The 19,450-nt window shown below is 45.6% G+C and overlaps 1 protein-coding gene across 1 annotated transcript in view; it reads right to left on the bottom strand.

The window, feature by feature from the left end:
- Nucleotides 1-19,450, bottom strand: part of LOC137540900 (ABC-type organic anion transporter ABCA8-like) — a 199,930-nt gene that overhangs the window by 75,632 nt on the left and 104,848 nt on the right. Inside the window, exons 19-23 of the mRNA XM_068262083.1 lie at nt 17,443-17,638; nt 17,148-17,314; nt 8,786-8,916; nt 4,989-5,117; nt 61-180 (exon numbers count right to left, since the gene is read on the bottom strand). Of these exons, the coding sequence (XP_068118184.1) occupies nt 61-180; nt 4,989-5,117; nt 8,786-8,916; nt 17,148-17,314; nt 17,443-17,638 (743 nt within the window). The remainder of the gene's footprint in view (nt 1-60; nt 181-4,988; nt 5,118-8,785; nt 8,917-17,147; nt 17,315-17,442; nt 17,639-19,450) is intronic.

The following is a 19,450-nucleotide window of genomic DNA, read 5'->3' as shown; positions in this document are numbered from 1 at the left end:
CATATTTTTTTTTTCGCTTCAGTGTCTCTTTAAGAGTTTAGTTAAAGATTGTATACTTACTTTTATATCTTCCATACTGCTCATAGCAAAGTGTGGGGCAAATCCAGCAGAGAACACCATAAAGGTCAACCCAAATAAGAACTGAATAAGCTGAAGGAAACCATCTGATCTGAGGGCTGGCTGGTGACAAAAAGAAAAAAGAATACATTACTACAAGGACAGCTGGCAGTTAGTATTGCCTGCTGGGGTTCTGATAGCAAATGCTTTCTTTAAAGGGAATCTGAGATGAAAATAAACTTATGAGATAGTGATTTGCATGTGTAGTACAGCTAAGAAATACAGCATTGGTAGCACAGATATTTGGGCGCACAGCGGTGCCGGCTATCGGTTGCCGAAATTTACCTTCTTTGCCGCATATCGCGGCTTTTAGAATGGCCACGGCTTTTAAAATGGCCGAGATATGCGGCAAAGAAGGTAAATTTTGGCCCCCGGAGGTGCCCAATTAGCAACAAGAGGCTGAAATAAGGTAATGCAGATGCAATTTGGGCAGCCAGAGGTGCCTGATATGCAATGCCGCAATTTAGTTTTACACAAGCCCCTGGCACCGGTGATTCTTTCAGGTGCCTCTGGACACCGAAATTGCAACCTCTTGCCACTAATTGGGCACTTCAGGGTGAAAATTTTTACCTTTTTTGCTGCATATCGCAGCTTTGTGGCAGAGGGGGTGGTGCTTTGGAGGGATTTAGGGTTAGGTGCCAGCAGGCGGGGTTAAGTTTAGGCACCACCAGGGGGGTTCTTAGGGTTAGGCACTACCGGGACCCTTATTCAATTAACTTGTTTTCTAAGGTTTTCTCCTAGGTGATAAATACAGAACTTTCATACCTAACCAATAAATGCCTTTTAAGCCATCAGAAAGCAAGAAAATACTCAGAATAATATTGACAGTACTTTTACACGGAAGCAGGAGATTTGGGCGCATGAGACAAGTGGCCAAAAAGGGCGCCCCATTCACTCCCATTATAAATATCGTTTAATGGGCGCCAAACAGGGAAAAAAGGGCGCCGGAGATTATTAACTTTTTACAATTAGCGCCCGGAGATTTTTAATGTTTTATTACTGTGCTTGTGATGATTTACGTTTAGAAAATACGCCCGTGACGAATAACGTTTATAAAAATACTAAACATATTTATCCTATTTAATTAAAACATTATTTAACATTTTAACCCTTACTGTTTGTAAAACATTATTATTCACAAAATAAAGCGATCAGCACGTAACGTAAATTGCAATATATTTTTTACAATCACTATTTGTAAAACATTTCTAAAACATTATTATCCACCCAAAAAAAGTATTTACATTTTTTTAATTAAATTTTTTATTTATTAATGTTTGTAAAACATTATTATCCATAGGGGGTCTTAGGTTTAGGCACCACCAGGGGGGTCTTAGATTTAGGCACCACCAGGGGGGGTCTTAGGTTTAGGCACCACCAGGGGGGTCTTAGGTTTAGGCACCCCAGGGGGGTCTTAGTTTTAGGCACCAACACGGGGGTCTTAAGTTTAGGCACCACCAGGGGGTCTAGGGGTTAGGGATAGGTACAGGGAGGGCTTTGGGGTGGTTAGTTTTAGGCACCACCAGGGGGGTCTTAGGTTTAGGCACCACCAGGAGGGTCTTAGGTTTAGGCACCACCAGGGGGGTCTTAGGTTTAGGCACCACCAGGAGGTCTAGGGGTTAGGGATAGGTACAGGGAGGGTTCTGTGTGAGAGTAGGGTTAGGTATAGTTGTAGTACAATTTTAATAATACTAATCTACAGTTATCATGAATGTACTTATATTAATATCATTGTTATAAACAATATTTTCACATTGTATTATAATAATGAACGATAAATCAAGATTATTCATAACAATATATAATTATTATGTTTAAACAAATACTACTGTTTTTTTAACAAACGTAATTATAAGTTTCAGTTTAGAAACAGGGAAGATTAACCTTTTAAGAATTGCCGATTTCATACACATTATTTAATGATTTATAAATTCTTAAAACACTATTTGTAAAGAAATTCTACACAATATTTTTATAAACGATAATACTGCTTATCGTTTACACCACGCGTCCTTTTTTCCCGACGCCCTTTTTTGACGTACGCCTTTTACACCTACTTTGTGTTACTTTTTCAATTGCAGAGAGCTGCAAAGTCATTTTAAACAGAAGAGGAAAAACTGTGTCTCCTAGGAGAGAAAAAAAGTGAATTGAATAAGGTTCATAGATCACATAATTTCTTTTTAAATGCCAATTGTTTATATGTTCTTTACTTTAGTTTCAGACAATCTAAGTGTTTGAATTTAAATAAACTGAAAAAAATGGTGTGTTCTTAATTTTTTGTTTTATTCATTTGTTTTTAACTTAAGCTTTTCAAGTTCAAGAAAAATAAAAAGTGTTCTATTGTTGCAGTGCAATACAGATTTGATACCTCCAGAGAGAACAACACAGGGTAATCAGTCACCAAAGTCTGGGGACTTTGGTCTTATAATGTCAGACATCATCACAGTGTCAGAAAAGCGAGACACTTCTCCGCAGGGATGAGCAGCAGATTTTGTATTTTAAGGCAGGATGCACTAAAGTCAGTGGAAAAGGTGGAATTCCGCCTGAAGTCTGCCTTCTCCAGTGATTTTGATGGGTTTCGCCTAGTGATGGGCCAAAATTTCGCATCGAAATACGCATTTTCGCTTCGTAATCGTATGCGAAATTTGAGGGAAAATCGCAATTGATTTCGTATGTAATAGCAGTATTTCATAATTTCATGTAATTTTTCACGTAATTTCTTGCGCAATTTAGCGAAATTTTTTATGCCGACTTTGGCAGTTCATAGCAAAGCCCCCATACATGCTATTGCTACCAAAATTGGTACATATGTTCCGGAGAATATTGGATAGTAAAAAAAAATAATTTTTCAAAAAGACATTGTAGTTTTTGAGAAAATCGATTTTAAAAATGCAAAGAAAAATGGTTTTTATGCAAAATTACGAATAACTACGAAATCAATTTAGTTTGCAAATTGTAATTACGTATAGGCGTAATTGCGAAAATGTATGCGGAATTTTGCGAAATCGTAATTTTGCTGATTACGATCATCACTTGTTTCGCCTTAAAAAAAAGCAAGCAAAAACATAATCCATAACACCTTCTCCTGTAATTCGTACAACGCTGAAATCCCTCCCCCGTAATTAGTAGATTCGTTGCCTCCGTGTACGTAACTAGTGCCTCGTTTAACAACATCATAAGTGTTCACACTGCCCTAAAGGGTATGTCTTTCCAGAGATCCTCACCGTTTGGTTTTTCTGCCCATCTTTGTTGCAAGGCTGCATCCATAGATCGAATCCATAACTTAGTACCTTGCAACGGTGGCTTGGACAGTAATGGGGCATTCTCAGGCTTCCCTGCTACATCACAAGACAAACCATGACACAGTGAGAAGAACTAGGAAAGTGTAAGAAGTACCGTAGTCTCTACTCCCCCTGACGAAGCCGGAAGCTGGTGAAACTGTAGGGAGCTACTCTCCTTCATGGGACACCACGCTGCTCAAATGCTCCAATGTGGCACGGGGACATAGAAGGGCTCCACATTGTCTGGCATGCCGCTTGGGTGACACCGCCACTGCATGTCCCCGGCTCTCCACGCCTAAGCTATCTGTTCATCTGGGATGGGGATCATGGTACCATAGTGTTGTTTATGGTGAAGGACCAATGGACTGTTGGACGTTCTTCAGTTCTGGATGTGGTGAGATCCAAGCAAGCTGTTTGTTGTCTCTTGAGTTTGCATTCGATTTGCTGAACTGAACCTTGTGGACAACTGAGGTGCTATTGCGGTGTAAATATTGCTTGTTGGTTTATGCTGTTGCTTTTGATGATGCACAATGTTGCCTGTCTTGCTGTTTATTGCTACCAATTGCCACTGTACAATACAAGGTTCTGCTCATCATGTTTCCTAATTAACATCTGGAATCATTGATCTGGCTTCCCGGATACACTGCTGTACAAATGTGAATCCCTTTAGTGATAGTGTGGTGCACCTGCGTGTGGGTATGTCTGTTGGATGCATGGTGGGATGGCAATCAGGGACGGACCAAGACCAAGTTGTGCCTGGGGCAAGGTCAGGTTTTGGTGCCTAAACTGCCATTCATTTTGCCGCCTTTTTAAGAATTCAACAAACTGCGCCTGGGGCAAGATACCCGCTCGCCCCCCCTAGATCCGTCCCTGATGGCAATCCCATGCGTTTTTAATTATTGTTGTTTAATCTTGTGCTATCAATAAACTACAGTATATTTGTATTTTTGAATCAGCTATAGTGGAGCTTTGTTCTATCTGACACACATGCCAGCTGTTGTTGGATCCACTTCAAACTTTTTTGTTATAGTCTCTACTCACACCAGCAAACTGGCTGTTTACACTAGTTCCTCATTTTAATTTCTTCTCACAATTTTTGAGAATTCCCATTTCTGTTTTCAGAAAAAAATGGCTGAACTGTTGTGAAAGGGAACTTCAGACATACAAGTGACAAGTGACAGTTTCTCTCTTGTCTTACCCTAGTCAGATTGTAACCCTCACTGGTAAGGAATTACAGCGATAAAACGCTTTCCTAGCAGAGAAGGGCTTCTGACTGCAAGGGATAGATTAAAAAAGGTCAATAGTTCATGTATTTTAGCTCTAGGACACAATAGAATGCCACTGCCAGAGATGAAAACTACTTAAATGTTTAAACATAAAATAAAACCATTGGATATCTATTAAAAATAATAATTTTAGGAGTAGAAGGATAGATACAGTTGTTTATCTCATAATTTTATTTTCCCCTTGGGTTCACTTTAAGGACCCCTTCGACAATTCCCAGGAAGATGATTTTCAGCCCTTAAGGTATTGATCTGTAATAAGACAAATGCATTCTCATGGCTGGCATGGCCACCTAATGGTACTCACAGTATATGGATGGTTCCACACTCTGACCCGCTCTTTGGTAGAAAGACTCATTTGGGCATTAGTGATTATATTAATCAGCACAGGAAATGCATTCTGGGCTCTGGGATTCCCTACGATCCTGTACCAGCTCTGGAAACAAGATCACAGAAAGCTACTGTCAATATAAACATAACAATGACACAATTTACATAAGCAATGCACATGTTGTGTGATTTGCAGATATGTATTTTTTTCGTAGTAAATATACTTGTTTACAGTATGCAAATGGCATTTTTTTTAGATCTAGAATTGTTATTCCCATGACGTATGTGCATTCTACATTAGCCATTAAAGTGCACCTGAGATGGAGCAAGAGAAAAAAAATGTATTCATACCTGGAGCTTCCTCCAGTCCCCTTCAAGCTGATTGCTCCCTCGCGTCTTCCGCCGCCTCCTGGATCTTCCGGAATTGGCTCCAGTAAGTCGTCCAGTCGGCGCAGCCTGGCCGCTTGCGCTCCCGTCACGCTCCCATGGACGGGAGTATTCTGCACCTGTGCAGTAGTACTGTGAAGGCACAGAATGCTCCTGCTGAAGGGTGTGAGATGGGGGTGCGTGTGCGGCCAGGCTACACATACGCAGCACGGCAGCACGCCCAGACCGGGGCCGACTGCGGAAGATCCAGGAGGCGGTGGAGGGCGGTTCGGGAGCAATCAGCCTAGAGAGGGCTGGAGGAATCCCCAGGTATGAATAAATGTTTTCTCCTGCCCCATCTCAGGTTTCCTTTAAGAATCTATTTGAAAGTTTGCGATTTGCTTTCCATGTCCTTGCCCTGTGATTTCCTATTCTAGTCTAGCAGACTTCACGAGTTATTGAGCTTTTTAAAGTTTGACTTTTTAAAATTCATAGTTTTAGTTGTTCCCATGCTCACAGGTATCCTTAAACTCAATTATCTAAATGCTCTACATGAAAAAGGTATTGAATCCTGCCCAGAGCCGGGACAAGGTCCTCCAGCACCCAAGGCTGAGACACCAAAGTGCGCCCCTCCATCCCTCCCACCCCGGCCGTCACACACTGATTGCTATTAGACTAAGAGGCACCACAGGGCCCACAACCTCCCCAACACCTTAATATCTAGTTATCTGGCTTGCAGTCACTGCCATGTATCCCCTTTTCTTATTTCTTTCTGCTTCAAACACAATTAGGAATGACAGCTGAATGAATTCTGCGCCCCCTCCTACACTGCGCCCTGAGGCTGGAGCCTCTCCAGCCTATGCCTCGGCCCGGCCCTGATCCTGCCTTTGAGGATACCACTTTGCTTTGCTAATTCTGGGTCACCCTGTAAGCAGGCATCACAGCAGTGGCTGTTGCAGACACTGGGCACACGAGGTTTAAAGTGACACATTATTTTAGGGGGAGGGGGCAGATATCTGGGGATGCCTTTATTATTTAAGGGAGCTTCCAGATTCCACCATAAGTTATCCTCCGGGGACTAAAGTCACGAGTAGGGTTATTCTCACTTCCTTACGGACATTCCTTCAGAACATTTTAAAAAGTGTGTGTGTGTGTAGGGGTGTGTGTGGGTATGTGTGTGGGTGTGTGTGTGGGTATGTGTGTGGGTATGTGTGTGTGTGTGTGGGGGGGGGGGGGGGGTGGTATGGGTGGGCGTGTGTGGTGTGTGTGTGGTGTGTTTGAGTGTGGTGTGTGTGTGTGTGGTGTGTGTGAGTGTGTGTGTGTGTGGGGTGTGTGTGAGTGGGGGTGGGGGTGGTGTGTGTGTGTGTGTGTGTGTGTGTGTGTGTGTGTGTGTGTGTGTGTGTGGTGTGTGGTGTGTGTGTGTGTGTGTGTGTGTGTGTGTGGTGTGTGTGGTGTGTGTGTGTGTGGTGTGTGTGGTGTGTGTGTGTGTGGTGTGTGTGTGTGTGTGTGTGTGTGTGTGTGTGTGTGTGGTGTGTGTGTGTGTGTGTGGTGTGTGTGTGTGTGGTGTGTGTGTGTGTGGTGTCTGTGTGTGTGTGGTGTGTGTGTGGTGTGTGTGTGTGGTGTGTGTGTGTGTGGTGTGTGTGTGGAGTGTGTGTGTGTGTGGAGTGTGTGTGTGTGTGGTGTGTGTGTGTGTGGTGTGTGTGTGTGGTATGTGGGTGTGTGTGTGGGTGTGTGTGGGTGTGAGTGGTATGGGTGTGTGTGGGTGTGTGTCGGTGTGTGTCGGTGTGTGTGTGTGTGTGTGTGTGTGAGTGGTATGGGTGTGTGTGTGTGTGTGTGTGTGTGGGTGTGTGTGTGTGTGAGTGGTGTGTGGGGTGTGTGTGTGTGGTATGTGTGGGTGTGTCTGGTGTGCGTGTGTGTGTGTGTGTGTGTGGTATGGGTGTGTGTGGGTGGGTGTGTGTGAGAGTGGTATGGGTGTGTGTGTGTGTGAGTGGTATGGGTGTGTGTGGGTGTGTGGGTGAGTGGTATGGGTGTGTGTGGGCTGTGTGTGTGGGTGTGTGTGTGAGTGGTATGGGTGTGTGTGGGTGTGTGTGTGAGTGGTATGGGTGGGTGTGGGTGTGTGTGTGAGTGGTATGGGTGGGTGTGGGTGTGTGTGTGTGAGTGGTATGGGTGGGTGTGTGTGTGAGTGGTATGGGCGGGTGTGGGTGTGTGTGTGAGTGGTATGGGTGTGTGTGTGGTGTGTGTGGTGTGTGTGTGGTGTGTGTGTGTGGTGTGTGTGTGGAGTGTGTGTGAAGTGTGTGTGGTGTGTGTGTGTGTGTGTGTGTGTGTGTGTGTGTGTGTGGTATGTGTGGTGTGTGGGTGTGTGTGTGGGTGTGAGTGGTATGGGTGTGTGTGGGTGTGTGTGGGTGTGTGTCGGTGTGTGTGTGTGTGTGTGTGTGAGTGGTATGGGTGGGTGGGTGTGTGTGTGGTATGGGTGGGTGTGTCTGGTGTGCGTGTGTGTGATGTGTGTGTGTGTGTGTGTGTGTGTGTGTGTGGTATGGGTGTGTGTGGGTGTGTGTGTGAGTGGTATGGGTGTGTGTGTGTGTGTGTGAGTGGTATGGGTGTGTGTGGGTGAGTGGTATGGGTGTGTGTAGGTGTGTGTGTGAGTGGTATGGGTGTGTGTGGGTGTGTGTGTGTGTGGGTGTGTGTGTGAGTGGTATGGGTGTGTGTGGGTGTGTGTGAGTGGTATGGGTGTGTGTGTGTGGGTGTGTGTGTGAGTGGTATGGGTGGGTGTGTGTGTGTGAGTGGTATGGGCGGGTGTGGGTGTGTGTGTGAGTGGTATGGGTGTGTGTGGGTGGGTGGGTTCGGTTGTTACTGCCCCGTTTGTCAACTATCACTCCTCAAACCTCCCTCTTCCCATTTTTATGGCTTATGTCTGCTGGTATTGCTTAGTGGTGTATCCCATGTTCATTGTAATATGAATTATTTGAAGAATAATAGCCTGGATGAGAGATAAAGGGTTAAAAGTGAAGGGGGAGGGTTTTTTTTCTCTTTCCTTTTTAAATGAACATTTACAAATTTACATTTATAATGCCGCTAGCAGACGGACGGCCCATGTCTGCGCAGTAGCACAGAGCTTCTCGTGCATAGAAGAAAAAGCGATGCTCTAGCAGCTACATGCTACTGTGCAGGCATGAGCCATTAACGCACAGTTACAGTGCAGCCACATTTGTACAGGGGAGAACAGGCGCAAAAACCTATTCGATAAGCCCTTGTCGAGTAAGTTCAGAGGGTCCCAGCACTCGAAACAGCGAGCCCAAGGGGGATGAGGGATGTCTCTGGGTTATCTACTAATGTAAATATCTCTCTCTTTCACTTTATAAACTCACAGGTACAGTTTATGTCCACAGAAATCTTAGAGAGTTACTTTGCCTCATTATGGTCTCTGTTGACTTCTATAGCTCCATTGTAGCTCACTGTGTCCATGTCATATGGTCCATCTACAACATCCACAGTGATATCTTGAGCCTTGATGCCAGCAACCAAATGTTCAATAGGAAGACCTGTGCAAGGGAGGCAGTACAGTATATGGGATGAACACAGTCATTTTAGCAGCAGGAAAGGTACAATATGAGGAGGGCTGATGAGTAAAAAAAAGGTATAAGAGGCAGGCTAAACCTTGTTGCCAAAATATCCCTCACAAGACACCTACAGCACTGGGATCTCAGGTCATTAGTAGAATATTAAAGGGAACCTGAGGTGAGTGAGAGAGATATGGAGGCTGACATGTATATCCTTTTAAACCATTTAAGTTGCCTGGCTGTTCTACTGATCCTGTGTCTCTAATAATTTAAGCCACAGACCCTGAACATGCATGGAGGTCAGGTGCTCTGACTCAAGTCTGACTGGATTTGCTACATGTGCTTGTTTCAGGTGTGTGATTCAGACACTACTGCAGCCAAATAGCTGACATGCAACTGGTGCTGTTTCACAGGAAATAAATTTTGCAGCCTTATTCTTCTCATCACAGGTTCCCTTTAAAGAGACACTGAAGAGAAAAAAAAATGATGATATTATGATTTGTATGTGTAGCACAGCTAAGAAATAAAACATTAAGATCAGATACATCAGTCTAATTGTTTCCAGTACAGGAAGAGTTGAGAAACTCCAGTTGTTATCTCTATGCAAACAAGCCATTAAGCTCTCCGACTAAGTTAGTCCTGGAGAGGGCTGTTATCTGACTTTTATTATCTCAACTGTAAGTGAACTGTTTACTTTTGCTCTGCTAGAGGAGAGGTCATTAGTTCACAGACTGCTCTGAAAGACTCATTTTTAATGCTGAGTGTTGTGTAATCTGCACATATTATAGAATGATGCAATGTTAGAAAAAACACTATATACCTGAAAATAAAAGTATGAGAATATTTTCTTTGCTGCTAATCTTCTAGTAATTATTCATAGTACACAACCAATTCATTATATCATATTTTTTTTTCCGCTTCAGTGTCTCTTTAAAGAGACACTGAAGTCTCAAGAGAAACATCTTTTTATTTAAAAAATGTGTTTAACATGCTAGCCCTACCTAAATCGTGGCATTCCCGCCGCTGTAATCTATCTAAATCCCCCCTAACTCCCACCTCCCTCTCCCCCGCAAAAACCATGACTTTCTTGGTCGTGGATTTTGCTGCTATAGGAGGCAAAGCTTTCAGCCACAGCTCTGCCTCCATTCGTGTCTATCAGCAGCGGATCTCCGCCTCTCTCCTGCCCCTCGCAGTGAAGGAAGACTGAGAGGGGCGGGGGAGAGGCGGAGATCCGCCACTGACAGACGCGTGTAAGGCAAAGCTATGAGCCGCAGCTCTGCCTCCATTCGCGTCTATCAGCAGCGGATCTCCGCCTCTCTCCTACCCCTCGCAGTGAAGGAAGACTGAGAGGGGCGGGGGAGAGGCGGAGATCCGCCGCTGACAGACGCGTGTAAGGCAAAGCTATGAGCCGCAGCTCTGCCTCCATTCGCGTCTATCAGCAGCGGATCTCCGCCTCTCTCCTACCCCTCGCAGTGAAGGAAGACTGAGAGGGGCGGGGGAGAGGCGGAGATCCACCACTGACAGACGCGTGTAAGGCAAAGCTATGAGCCGCAGCTCTGCCTCCATTCGCGTCTATCAGCAGCGGATCTCCGCCTCTCTCCTACCCCTCGCAGTGAAGGAAGACTGAGAGGGGCGGGGGAGTGGCGGAGATCCGCCGCTGACAGACGTGTGTAAGGCAAAGCTATGAGCCGCAGCTCTGCCTCTATTCGTGTCTATCAGCAGCGGATCTCCGCCTCTCTCCTGCCCCTCGCAGGGAAGGAAGACTGAGAGGGGCGGGGGAGTGGCGGAGATCCGCCGCTGACAGACGTGTGTAAGGCAAAGCTATGAGCCGCAGCTCTGCCTCCATTCGTGTCTATCAGCAGCGGATCTCCGCCTCTCTCCTGCCCCTCGCAGGGAAGGAAGACTGAGAGGGGCGGGGGAGAGGCGGAGATCCGCCGCTGACAGACGCGTGTAAGGCAAAGCTATGAGCCGCAGCTCTGCCTCCATTCGTGTCTATCAGCAGCGAATCTCCGCCTCTCTCCTGCCCCTCGCAGTGAAGGAAGACTGAGAGGGGCGGGGGAGAGGCAGCGATCCGACGCTGACAGACGAGCTGAGAGGCAGAGCTGCAGCTCATAGTTCTGCCTCGCACGGAAATGCTCCCCGGATTGCCCCCCGGGGAGTTAGGGGGATTTAGATAGATTACAACGGCGGGAATGCGGCGGTTTAGGTAGGGCGAACATATTAAACACATTTTTTTTAAATAAAAAGATGTTTTTCTTGAGACTTCAGAGTCTCTTTAAGAACCGACAGCATACCCAGCAATGTTTGTATACTTCAAATCAAATCAAATATAGCTTTATTGGCATGACCAAGATTCATACAGGTATTCCCAAAGCAAGGGGAAAAGGGGTACATGGAAGGGGGTGGGGTAGGGGGAAAATGGCTGAGCAGTCTGTGGACAATTTTAGGTTTACAGTTCCGTTATGCTCCTCTCAGTCTGTGGCATGCTGTGACATAGTGTGCAGCGATTGTCACTGTGGATTCCTCTTCTCCCAGTAAGATCTCAGGATTTTCCTCACTTGAGAGTTTTGGAGCTTTTCCAGGTATGGGGCCATTTTATATTCTTTCTGTAGAGACTGGTATATGGTTAGCTTTTGTGTTTTATTTCACTCCTCCATTTTTCCACATAATCCTCTTTGCTCTTAGCTGTGGTGTGTTTTATCTGGAGTCTTCTTATGACCTGTGGGTCGGGGGTTAGAGGGAGTACGGAGCTGACCACGACTTTCAGTGCACACGGCTTTTCTTGGTCTTCATTGTGCAGCATGGCTTTGTAGTGGGGCAAGTCAGGGCTGCTGCTCTGTAAAGGCTCATACACACGGGGTACGGCCGTCGCCACAACCACGTGGCACGCGCGTGTTGCGGCGACGGTTCGTCCGTGTGTATGACGCGCGCGCCCCGAACCGTCGCCCGTCGGAGCTGTCGCCAGGCGATTGACATGTTCAATCGCCGGCTACAGCCGTCGCCGCAACATCACCGGAACTGTCGCTAGCCCCGCATGTGTATGCGGGCTAGCGACAGCTACCCACACACAGTACACGGAGCATCCGGCGGGGGGGAGGAACCTCGGCGACAGCTTCCGCCGCATCGCTAATCCCTCTGCTGCCGTGTGTATGCAGAGGGACTTGGCGACGAGCTGTCGCCGAACTGTCTCCGAACTGTCGCGCACACGCTCCCGTGTGCAGCGACAGCTACAATTGTCCCCCCGTGAGTACTTAGCTTAAGAGGGCCCAGAAAGACAACACTCTCTTCTGTATCTCAAGCAGTAATTGGAAACCACCTAGCTCAGCTCGGCAGGCATTGTTTGAGGTACTTCAATTAACATGGAGAAGGTGTTTGCAGAACTCCAAGTGGAATATTTCTGTTGGGCTGGATTCCCATTTTGATTGGTCTGGGTAGGTGGTGGGGCGGCCCCATACTTCACTTCCATACAGTAGGATTGTGGTGATGACACCGTTGAATACTTTCAGCCAGACCTTTTCTGGCGATTTGAGGTGGTACAGTTCTTTCCTGATGGCATACAACGTTCAGCATGCTTTAGCTTTTAGGGCCTTCATGGCTGACTTAAAGCTTCCTGATTAGTTGATTTCCAGACCAAGGTAGGTATATTTATCGGTTCTGCGGATTTCACAGTCATTGAGTATAAAGGATGGGCTCTGGGCTGACTTGTTTTTCCTCTAGAACACCATGGTTTTGGTTGTCTTTAGATTAATGGGGAGTGCCCGTGTTGTGCTAAATTTCTCAAGGATTTCCAGGCTGTCATGTAGACCTTCTTCAGTTGGCGACAGCAATAGGAGGTCATCTGCATACAGTAAGAACTTCACTGTTGTGTCATGTAGTGCGAGACCTGGTGCCGGTGAGGCCTCTCGGGCAGAGGCCAATTTATTGATATATATATATATATTGAAAAGTGTTGGACACAGGCTGCAGCCCTGTCTTACCCCCTGGCCCTGGGGGAAGAAAAGTGTTCTTTTCCCATTCACTTTCACACTGCACTTGTTCCCAGTGTATGAGCTCTTGATGACATTGTATGTTTTCCCTCCTATTCCACTCTCTGGGAGTCTCAGGAACATTAGAGTCTGCTATTACAGCTCTGACAACTGCCAATTATTGGATTTATATTCACAGTTAAAGGACCAATACCACAAAAAATTATAAAATTGAAAATAAATGTAAACATACAAATAAGAAGTACATTTTCCCCAGAGTAAAATGAAACGTAAATTAATTTTCTCCTGTCTTGCTGTCACTTACAGTAGGTAGTAGAAATCTGACAGAACCGACAGGTTTTGGGCTAGTCTATCTTCTTCATGGGGGATTCTCAGGATGGCCTTTATTTATATTTTTTAACAAAGAGGTATTTATTGAAATATCAAAGCGTCCAAGGTACAACAACGTCAGTAACAAAAGAAAAAAAACATAGGAACATTATCCAAGACCATACAGGATCGGTTGAAAAGGGCGCCTGAGCTGCCTGTATGAAAAGGGCGCCGCCATAGACATCAATGTTATTTCTGGAAATATGGGCTACAAGGTGTGGAAAAGGGCGCCCAAGTTTTGATATAGGCTACAAGTGGGCTCCCCTTTGTAGCCCATATTTTTTAGGCTACAAGGTTTTCGGCTACAAGCGGGCTCCCCTTTGTAGCCCATATTTTTTTCGGCTACAGTAAGGTGCCCCTCTGTAGCCCATATTATTGACTTTTTTTTGTAGCCGAAGTTTTTATATGGGCTACAAGCACTGTAAGCCGAATTATTTCATTCCCCCACTATCCATGGCGGCCTGGAGGGGGAATAGTAATTAACACATCCCGGAGTTTTTGTCTTGCCGAAGTTTGTATATGGGCTACAAGCGCTGGAAGCCGAATTATTTCATTCCCCCACTATCCATGGCGGCCTGGAGGGGGAATAGTAATTAACACATCCCGGAGTTTTTTTGTAGCCGAAGTTTTTATATGGGCTACACCAGGCGCCTTGTTTTTTTTGTAGCCGAAGTTTTTATATGGGCTACACCAAGCGTCTTTTTTGTAGCCGAAGTTTATATGGGCTACACCAGGCGCCTTTTTTGTAGCCGAAGTTGGTATATATATGGGCTCCACCAGGCGCCCTTTTTTACCGGCACCCTTTTCATGTAGACCCAGACCATACAATAAGCAATTTCAGCCTAAAAAACACATTTCAGATACGCAGGACAAATACCACCACATCTAAAATGCAAAATAATAATCCTAAAGTGGTTCTGTGGGGGTTTCTGAAGAGAAAAACTGCCACTTACCTTGGGCTTCTATGAGCCCCACGCAGCGGTAATGTCCCACGCCGTCCTGCTCCCATCCGCCGTTCCCCGCAGCCGGCACCGGGCTATTATTCGTCTGACATACAGACGAATAATGCGCGTTGCCTCCACTCGCGTCATCTGAGGCTTACTGCGCAGGCGCAGTACAACGGAGCCTTGTACTGCGCTTGCGCAGTAAGCTTCCGATGACGCAGGCGGAAGCGAGTGTGTGCGCGGCCACTCTAGCGCAGCCGCAGTTGGATCCCATGCCGCTTAGACCGGGGCCGGCGGCAGAGAACGGCAGATGGGAGGAGGACGGCGTGGGACATTACCGCTGCACGGGGCTGATAGAAGCCCAAGGTAAGTGTCCGTTTTTCTCTTCCACAACCCCCACAGAACCCCTTTAAGAACTTAAGTTGGGCCCTCTTTCTAGTTCAATATCTCCAGGACCAGACGCACCCCTGTAGGAACTTATCTGCCCATGGGGCTCATACCACCTCACATTTATCTTCCTGATCAGCTAGGGAGGAGGTTATTTTTTCCATCCAGTGAAATTCAGTCATCTTATGTTGTAGCATGACAGAGGGTACAGAGGGGAACTTCCACTCTCTAGCTATAATGGCCTTAGATGTATTGTAAAAATGTGTTTACTTTCATATTTAGTGAGGGAGAGGGAGGCCTTTATTTTTTATAAAGACTCTCCCTGAAAGGGATTTATACAAAGATATTGGCCAGCCTCCCTGCTCGCTGCACACTTCTTAGTGATTTGCAGTTTCTCCATCTAACTCACAAAGTGCTTTTGAACGTAAAGAGAACCCTGAGGACCCCTATGAGGAGATGGGCTAGTCCAAAACTTGTCGGTTCTTTCAGATTTCTACTAGCTACTGTGACAGCAACATAGGTGAAAAGTAATTTATGGCTCATTTAACTCCGGAAGAAGCATACTTCTTATTTGAGTGTGTTTACATGTATTTTAAATGTTATGATTTTCGTAATAGTAGTCCTTTAAAAAGGGGCACTATGGTGAAAACTAGGCTATTAGGGTAACCTGGTAGCATGTACCTAATATTGGGCGCTTCAGATACTAAGCCCTTTTTCTATGTGGGCTTGAATGTTTTTTTTGACAGCATATGCAGAGAAGCTGCCTGTCGTTTTCTCAAGCTATGTGAGGTACTCGCCCCTCTCAATGCAGTTACAACTGATTTATCCCCTCCTTTCTCTCTAGTCAAGCTGTTTGGGATATGCAGACTGTTTAGGTAGTGCTGGGGAAGAGCATAGCACTGGATGCAGAAGGAGCCAAGTAATTTATCTTGCTTATTTGTTTATCTACGATCTTCCACAGCACTCCCTGACCCCCCCCCCCCCTGCATTCCAGTGTGTTAATCTGGTAGACATAAGAAGTGCACTGCAGCCCAAGTCAGCAGAGGGGGATGACAGGCAGGATCACTACATATGCTGTCTAAAACCTCTCAAGCAGACATTTGAAAATACTTAGTACCTGATTCTCCTAATATTAGGTGCATACTACCAGGGTTATCCCACTAGCCTAATTTTCACCATAGTGCCCCTTTGAGTTGGCCATATGATATTCAATTATCACTCGATTTTGTTTTTGAGCAATATTACAACCAATACTAAGGGCTAAAATCGATCATAAGAAAGATCTATAATGCTGGTTTTTAGTTTAGCATAAAATAATAGATCATAATGTCAATTGCAATATTTATATTTATTTTGATCATAATATTGATCAAAAACTAAAAAAAAGAAAATCAAGTGATAATTGAATAATGCATGGGCAGCTTTAGCTTGCAGCAGCTTGTGAGTCAATACAGAGTTATCCAGGATAACTAGGCTGGAAAAAAGCCCCTTGTCTATCAGGTCACAAAACACAGCCCAACGAAGGACTCTTCAAGTAATGCCAAGCCACAAGATGGTGGCCTCATACAGCCAGCTGGAGTATAGGTGTACTTGAGATAAGTGTTATGGTTGAACCCTGTTGACCTTCCCACTGAGGTGAGAGTGTAGAATCTAAGTGCCCACGGGTGTTCACCAGAGCGTCCCGCAAGGGATGATGGACTTTCAGCTGCCTATTGTTCACTCAAAGAGAGTCACCCTAACAATGAGTTAGAGAACAGGTCATACCAAGTTGCGAAAGATTGAAGTTCCAGGTGAGTTTGAAGGGTTTAAGACGCCTCAATGTGGAAGTCTAGTACAGCAGAGGGATAAAGGTAGTAAGATCGGAGTCTGGTGTAGAGGCTGAGAGTAACAAGAGGAATCTGTATCCAGGCTAAGTTCGAGACAGGCAGCAGGCAAGAGTGGTCGGTATCCGGGCTAGGGTCGAGGCAGGCAAGAGTAGTTGGTATCCAGGCTAGGGTCGAGGCAGGCGGCAGGCAAGAGTAATCAGTATCCAAGCTAGGGAGGACACAGGCGGCAGGCAAGAGTAGTCAAATTCAGAGGCAGGAGTCAGATCAGCGGAGAGAATCGGAGTAGTCAGGCAGGCCGGGTCACAACAGGAGGAGTATTAGCAGGTTAAAAAGGTAAGGTCGCAGTAGGGAACACAGGAACCCACACTAGCTGTCAGAACGAACAGCACCTGACTGCTGGAGAGACTGGCCTTTCATACTGGCAGGATGGCTGATTGACGCGTACATACGTACATCATGCATGCGAACACCTGAACACGAAACTCCGTGCATGCGTACGCAAAGCCGAGTTCGGCATGACACAAGCGTACACACACGCCCCCCACCACAGGCTTCAAGCTGTGGCAAGTGAAGCGCGCACATACGAGACGAGACGGACGCCAACACCGAGCTGCAGGAGCATGAGTATGACAATAAGAGAAAAAACAGAGGGGGACTATACACATCTGGAAGAGTAGCGGATATCTTTATTTCTTTCTCACCTGTGTTGTTGTTGAGCAGAAGGTGGGTGAAATACTTGTGTGACCGATCTCCAGGTCCTTGGAAGTATAGGTGTGGAGTGAGTTCCCAAATGTGGAGAGTGTGGAACACGCTTAGGACTATACAGAATATCAAAAGGGGGGTGATGAAAAGGACCAGCAGAAGGATTCTGAAACAAAAATGTCACTTTATGTTCATAGTAGGTTCAAGATGTGTCATTAGAACTTCCAGATATCACTTTGATGTGCATGTTTCTAACCTCACGAAGTCCCTGGCGTGTCCTACAGCATTACTCACATGGATCGAAAGTTCTTCGTGTCATGGATGAGTTTCAAGTATCTCATTCTGGCCACTGCTAATACTTGCTGTCTCCACAGCGCCATCCCATTGATGGTGGGAGTCCCTGAATCTGACATCAGCAGGATGGACTCATCAGGCTCCACAGAAAAGTGTTCCTCTTCTGCACTCTGCTCCCGAGTAAAAACGCCATAATCTGAAAATGAGATTGTTAACGTGTGAATACCTAGGGAACCTACTTTCGTAGGATTTAACTTATTTAATATATTTTTCAATAGGTTACATAAGGGCTCTTTCAGGTTTTCGTTACTATGAATTTCCTTTATCAAGGAGAATAGACTTCAGGCAGAGAATGCTGATAGTGGCATGATGACAGCTGGAAGTGACTGTAGGCATAGTGAAAGGGCAGGAAGTGGTAAGCCGTACAGTAATAATGAAAGTAGATAGTGCCATGGCGACCACAAGAAATGATGACAGGTAGTGACAAGCAGGTGGTGACATAATGATAGCAGGTAGTGAAAGAAAGTAATAATTGAATCAGTTCATTTTGGCGTGCGGCACTGAGCGCCGTCATAGCAGCAATGCAATGATGCGCGCCCCGCATATTGGTAATTATGGGCTCCGGCAATCGCCAGACCCCAAATTACATATCCCTCCGAGTTGCTACAACTTGGAGGGGGAATAGTATTTAACGCAGCCAGGGAGTTTAGCGGCAGCAGAGAGTGCCGTCATACCGGCTTGCCCTGTGCGGCGCCGAGATAACATGTTCTCAGTAATAATGGCAGGTAATGATGACAGCAGGCATTGACATACACTGATGGCAAATAGTGACAGCAGAAAGTGACACAGTGATTTATAAACCATGGAACATTTGCAATTTTTTCACAGTGCGCAAACGAGGAACACTCCTAGCAATGAGAGCGCAATTGAGGATGCCCAGGTGTGCACATGCAGCTTTCGGAGGGGACAGCTGCTGAATGGAACAACTGTGAGGGGCCTGAAGGGGCTGGAAGAAACCACGGGTAAGTTAAACTGAGCACCTTACTGTCAGAATAGCAGAAGAAAAAACACAGATAGATCTGGAAGCCCAATCTGGTGCAATATTGTTAGTAGATCAGGGTGTTACTATAAAACAGTTGAGATTATACTCACAAGAGTGGGTTGTCGTAAGAGGCAACCACTCGTCATCGCAGGTGGGGAAATACCATCCGCACTCGGCCTTTGGTACTTGGGTGGTCGCTGCTCCAAAAGGTGATTAGTCGGTCGAGATACCTCGACCCAATCTCCCCTAAATCGTTAGGGGTATCAACTAAATTAAAACAAGTAGGAGTCGCCTGGGGTAGAAAACGTGTATAACTATATAAATATAGCTCTATATGGTAGTATCCAACAATAATAATTGTAGTATAGAGTTGTCCTACCTTAAAGATGTCCCACTGGGCATAAAGACAAATGGAAGTTCAAGATAAAAGGTCAATTTTATTGGTGCACTAGACAACGCGTTTCACGGCTACAGCTGCTTCCTCATGTCAATAACAGTGCCTGATAGTTGGGAATTCCGAGTATCCGGGCGCCATGTAGGTCCAGTAAATGGCGCCTGGATACTCGGAATTCCCATCTATCAGGCACTGTTATTGACCTGAGTAAGCGGCTGTAGCCATGAAACGCGTCTAGTGCACCAATAAAATTGACCTTTTATCTTGAACTTCCACTTGTCTTTATCCCCAGTCACATCAATAAGGTAGGACAATTCTATACTATAATTATTATTGTTGGATACTACCATATAGAGCTATATTTATATAGTTATACACATTTTCTACCCCGGGCGCCTCCTACTTGTTCTAATATAGGGGGAGGTTAGTTTCAACAATCAGTGTCAGGAGGCTAGGGTTAGGTAGGTGTCATGAAGCTCTGTGCAAGGGGGAAGACATTGAGAAGTTTACATTGGGGGGAGGATAGGGGGATGTTAAGGAATAGTCAGTTGGTAGAAGACTGGTAACTGAAC

Source organism: Hyperolius riggenbachi, chromosome 12, assembly GCF_040937935.1.
Source record: "Hyperolius riggenbachi isolate aHypRig1 chromosome 12, aHypRig1.pri, whole genome shotgun sequence".
Classification (NCBI taxonomy): Eukaryota; Metazoa; Chordata; class Amphibia; order Anura; family Hyperoliidae; genus Hyperolius; species Hyperolius riggenbachi.
This window is presented reverse-complemented; position numbering and strand designations above follow the sequence as displayed.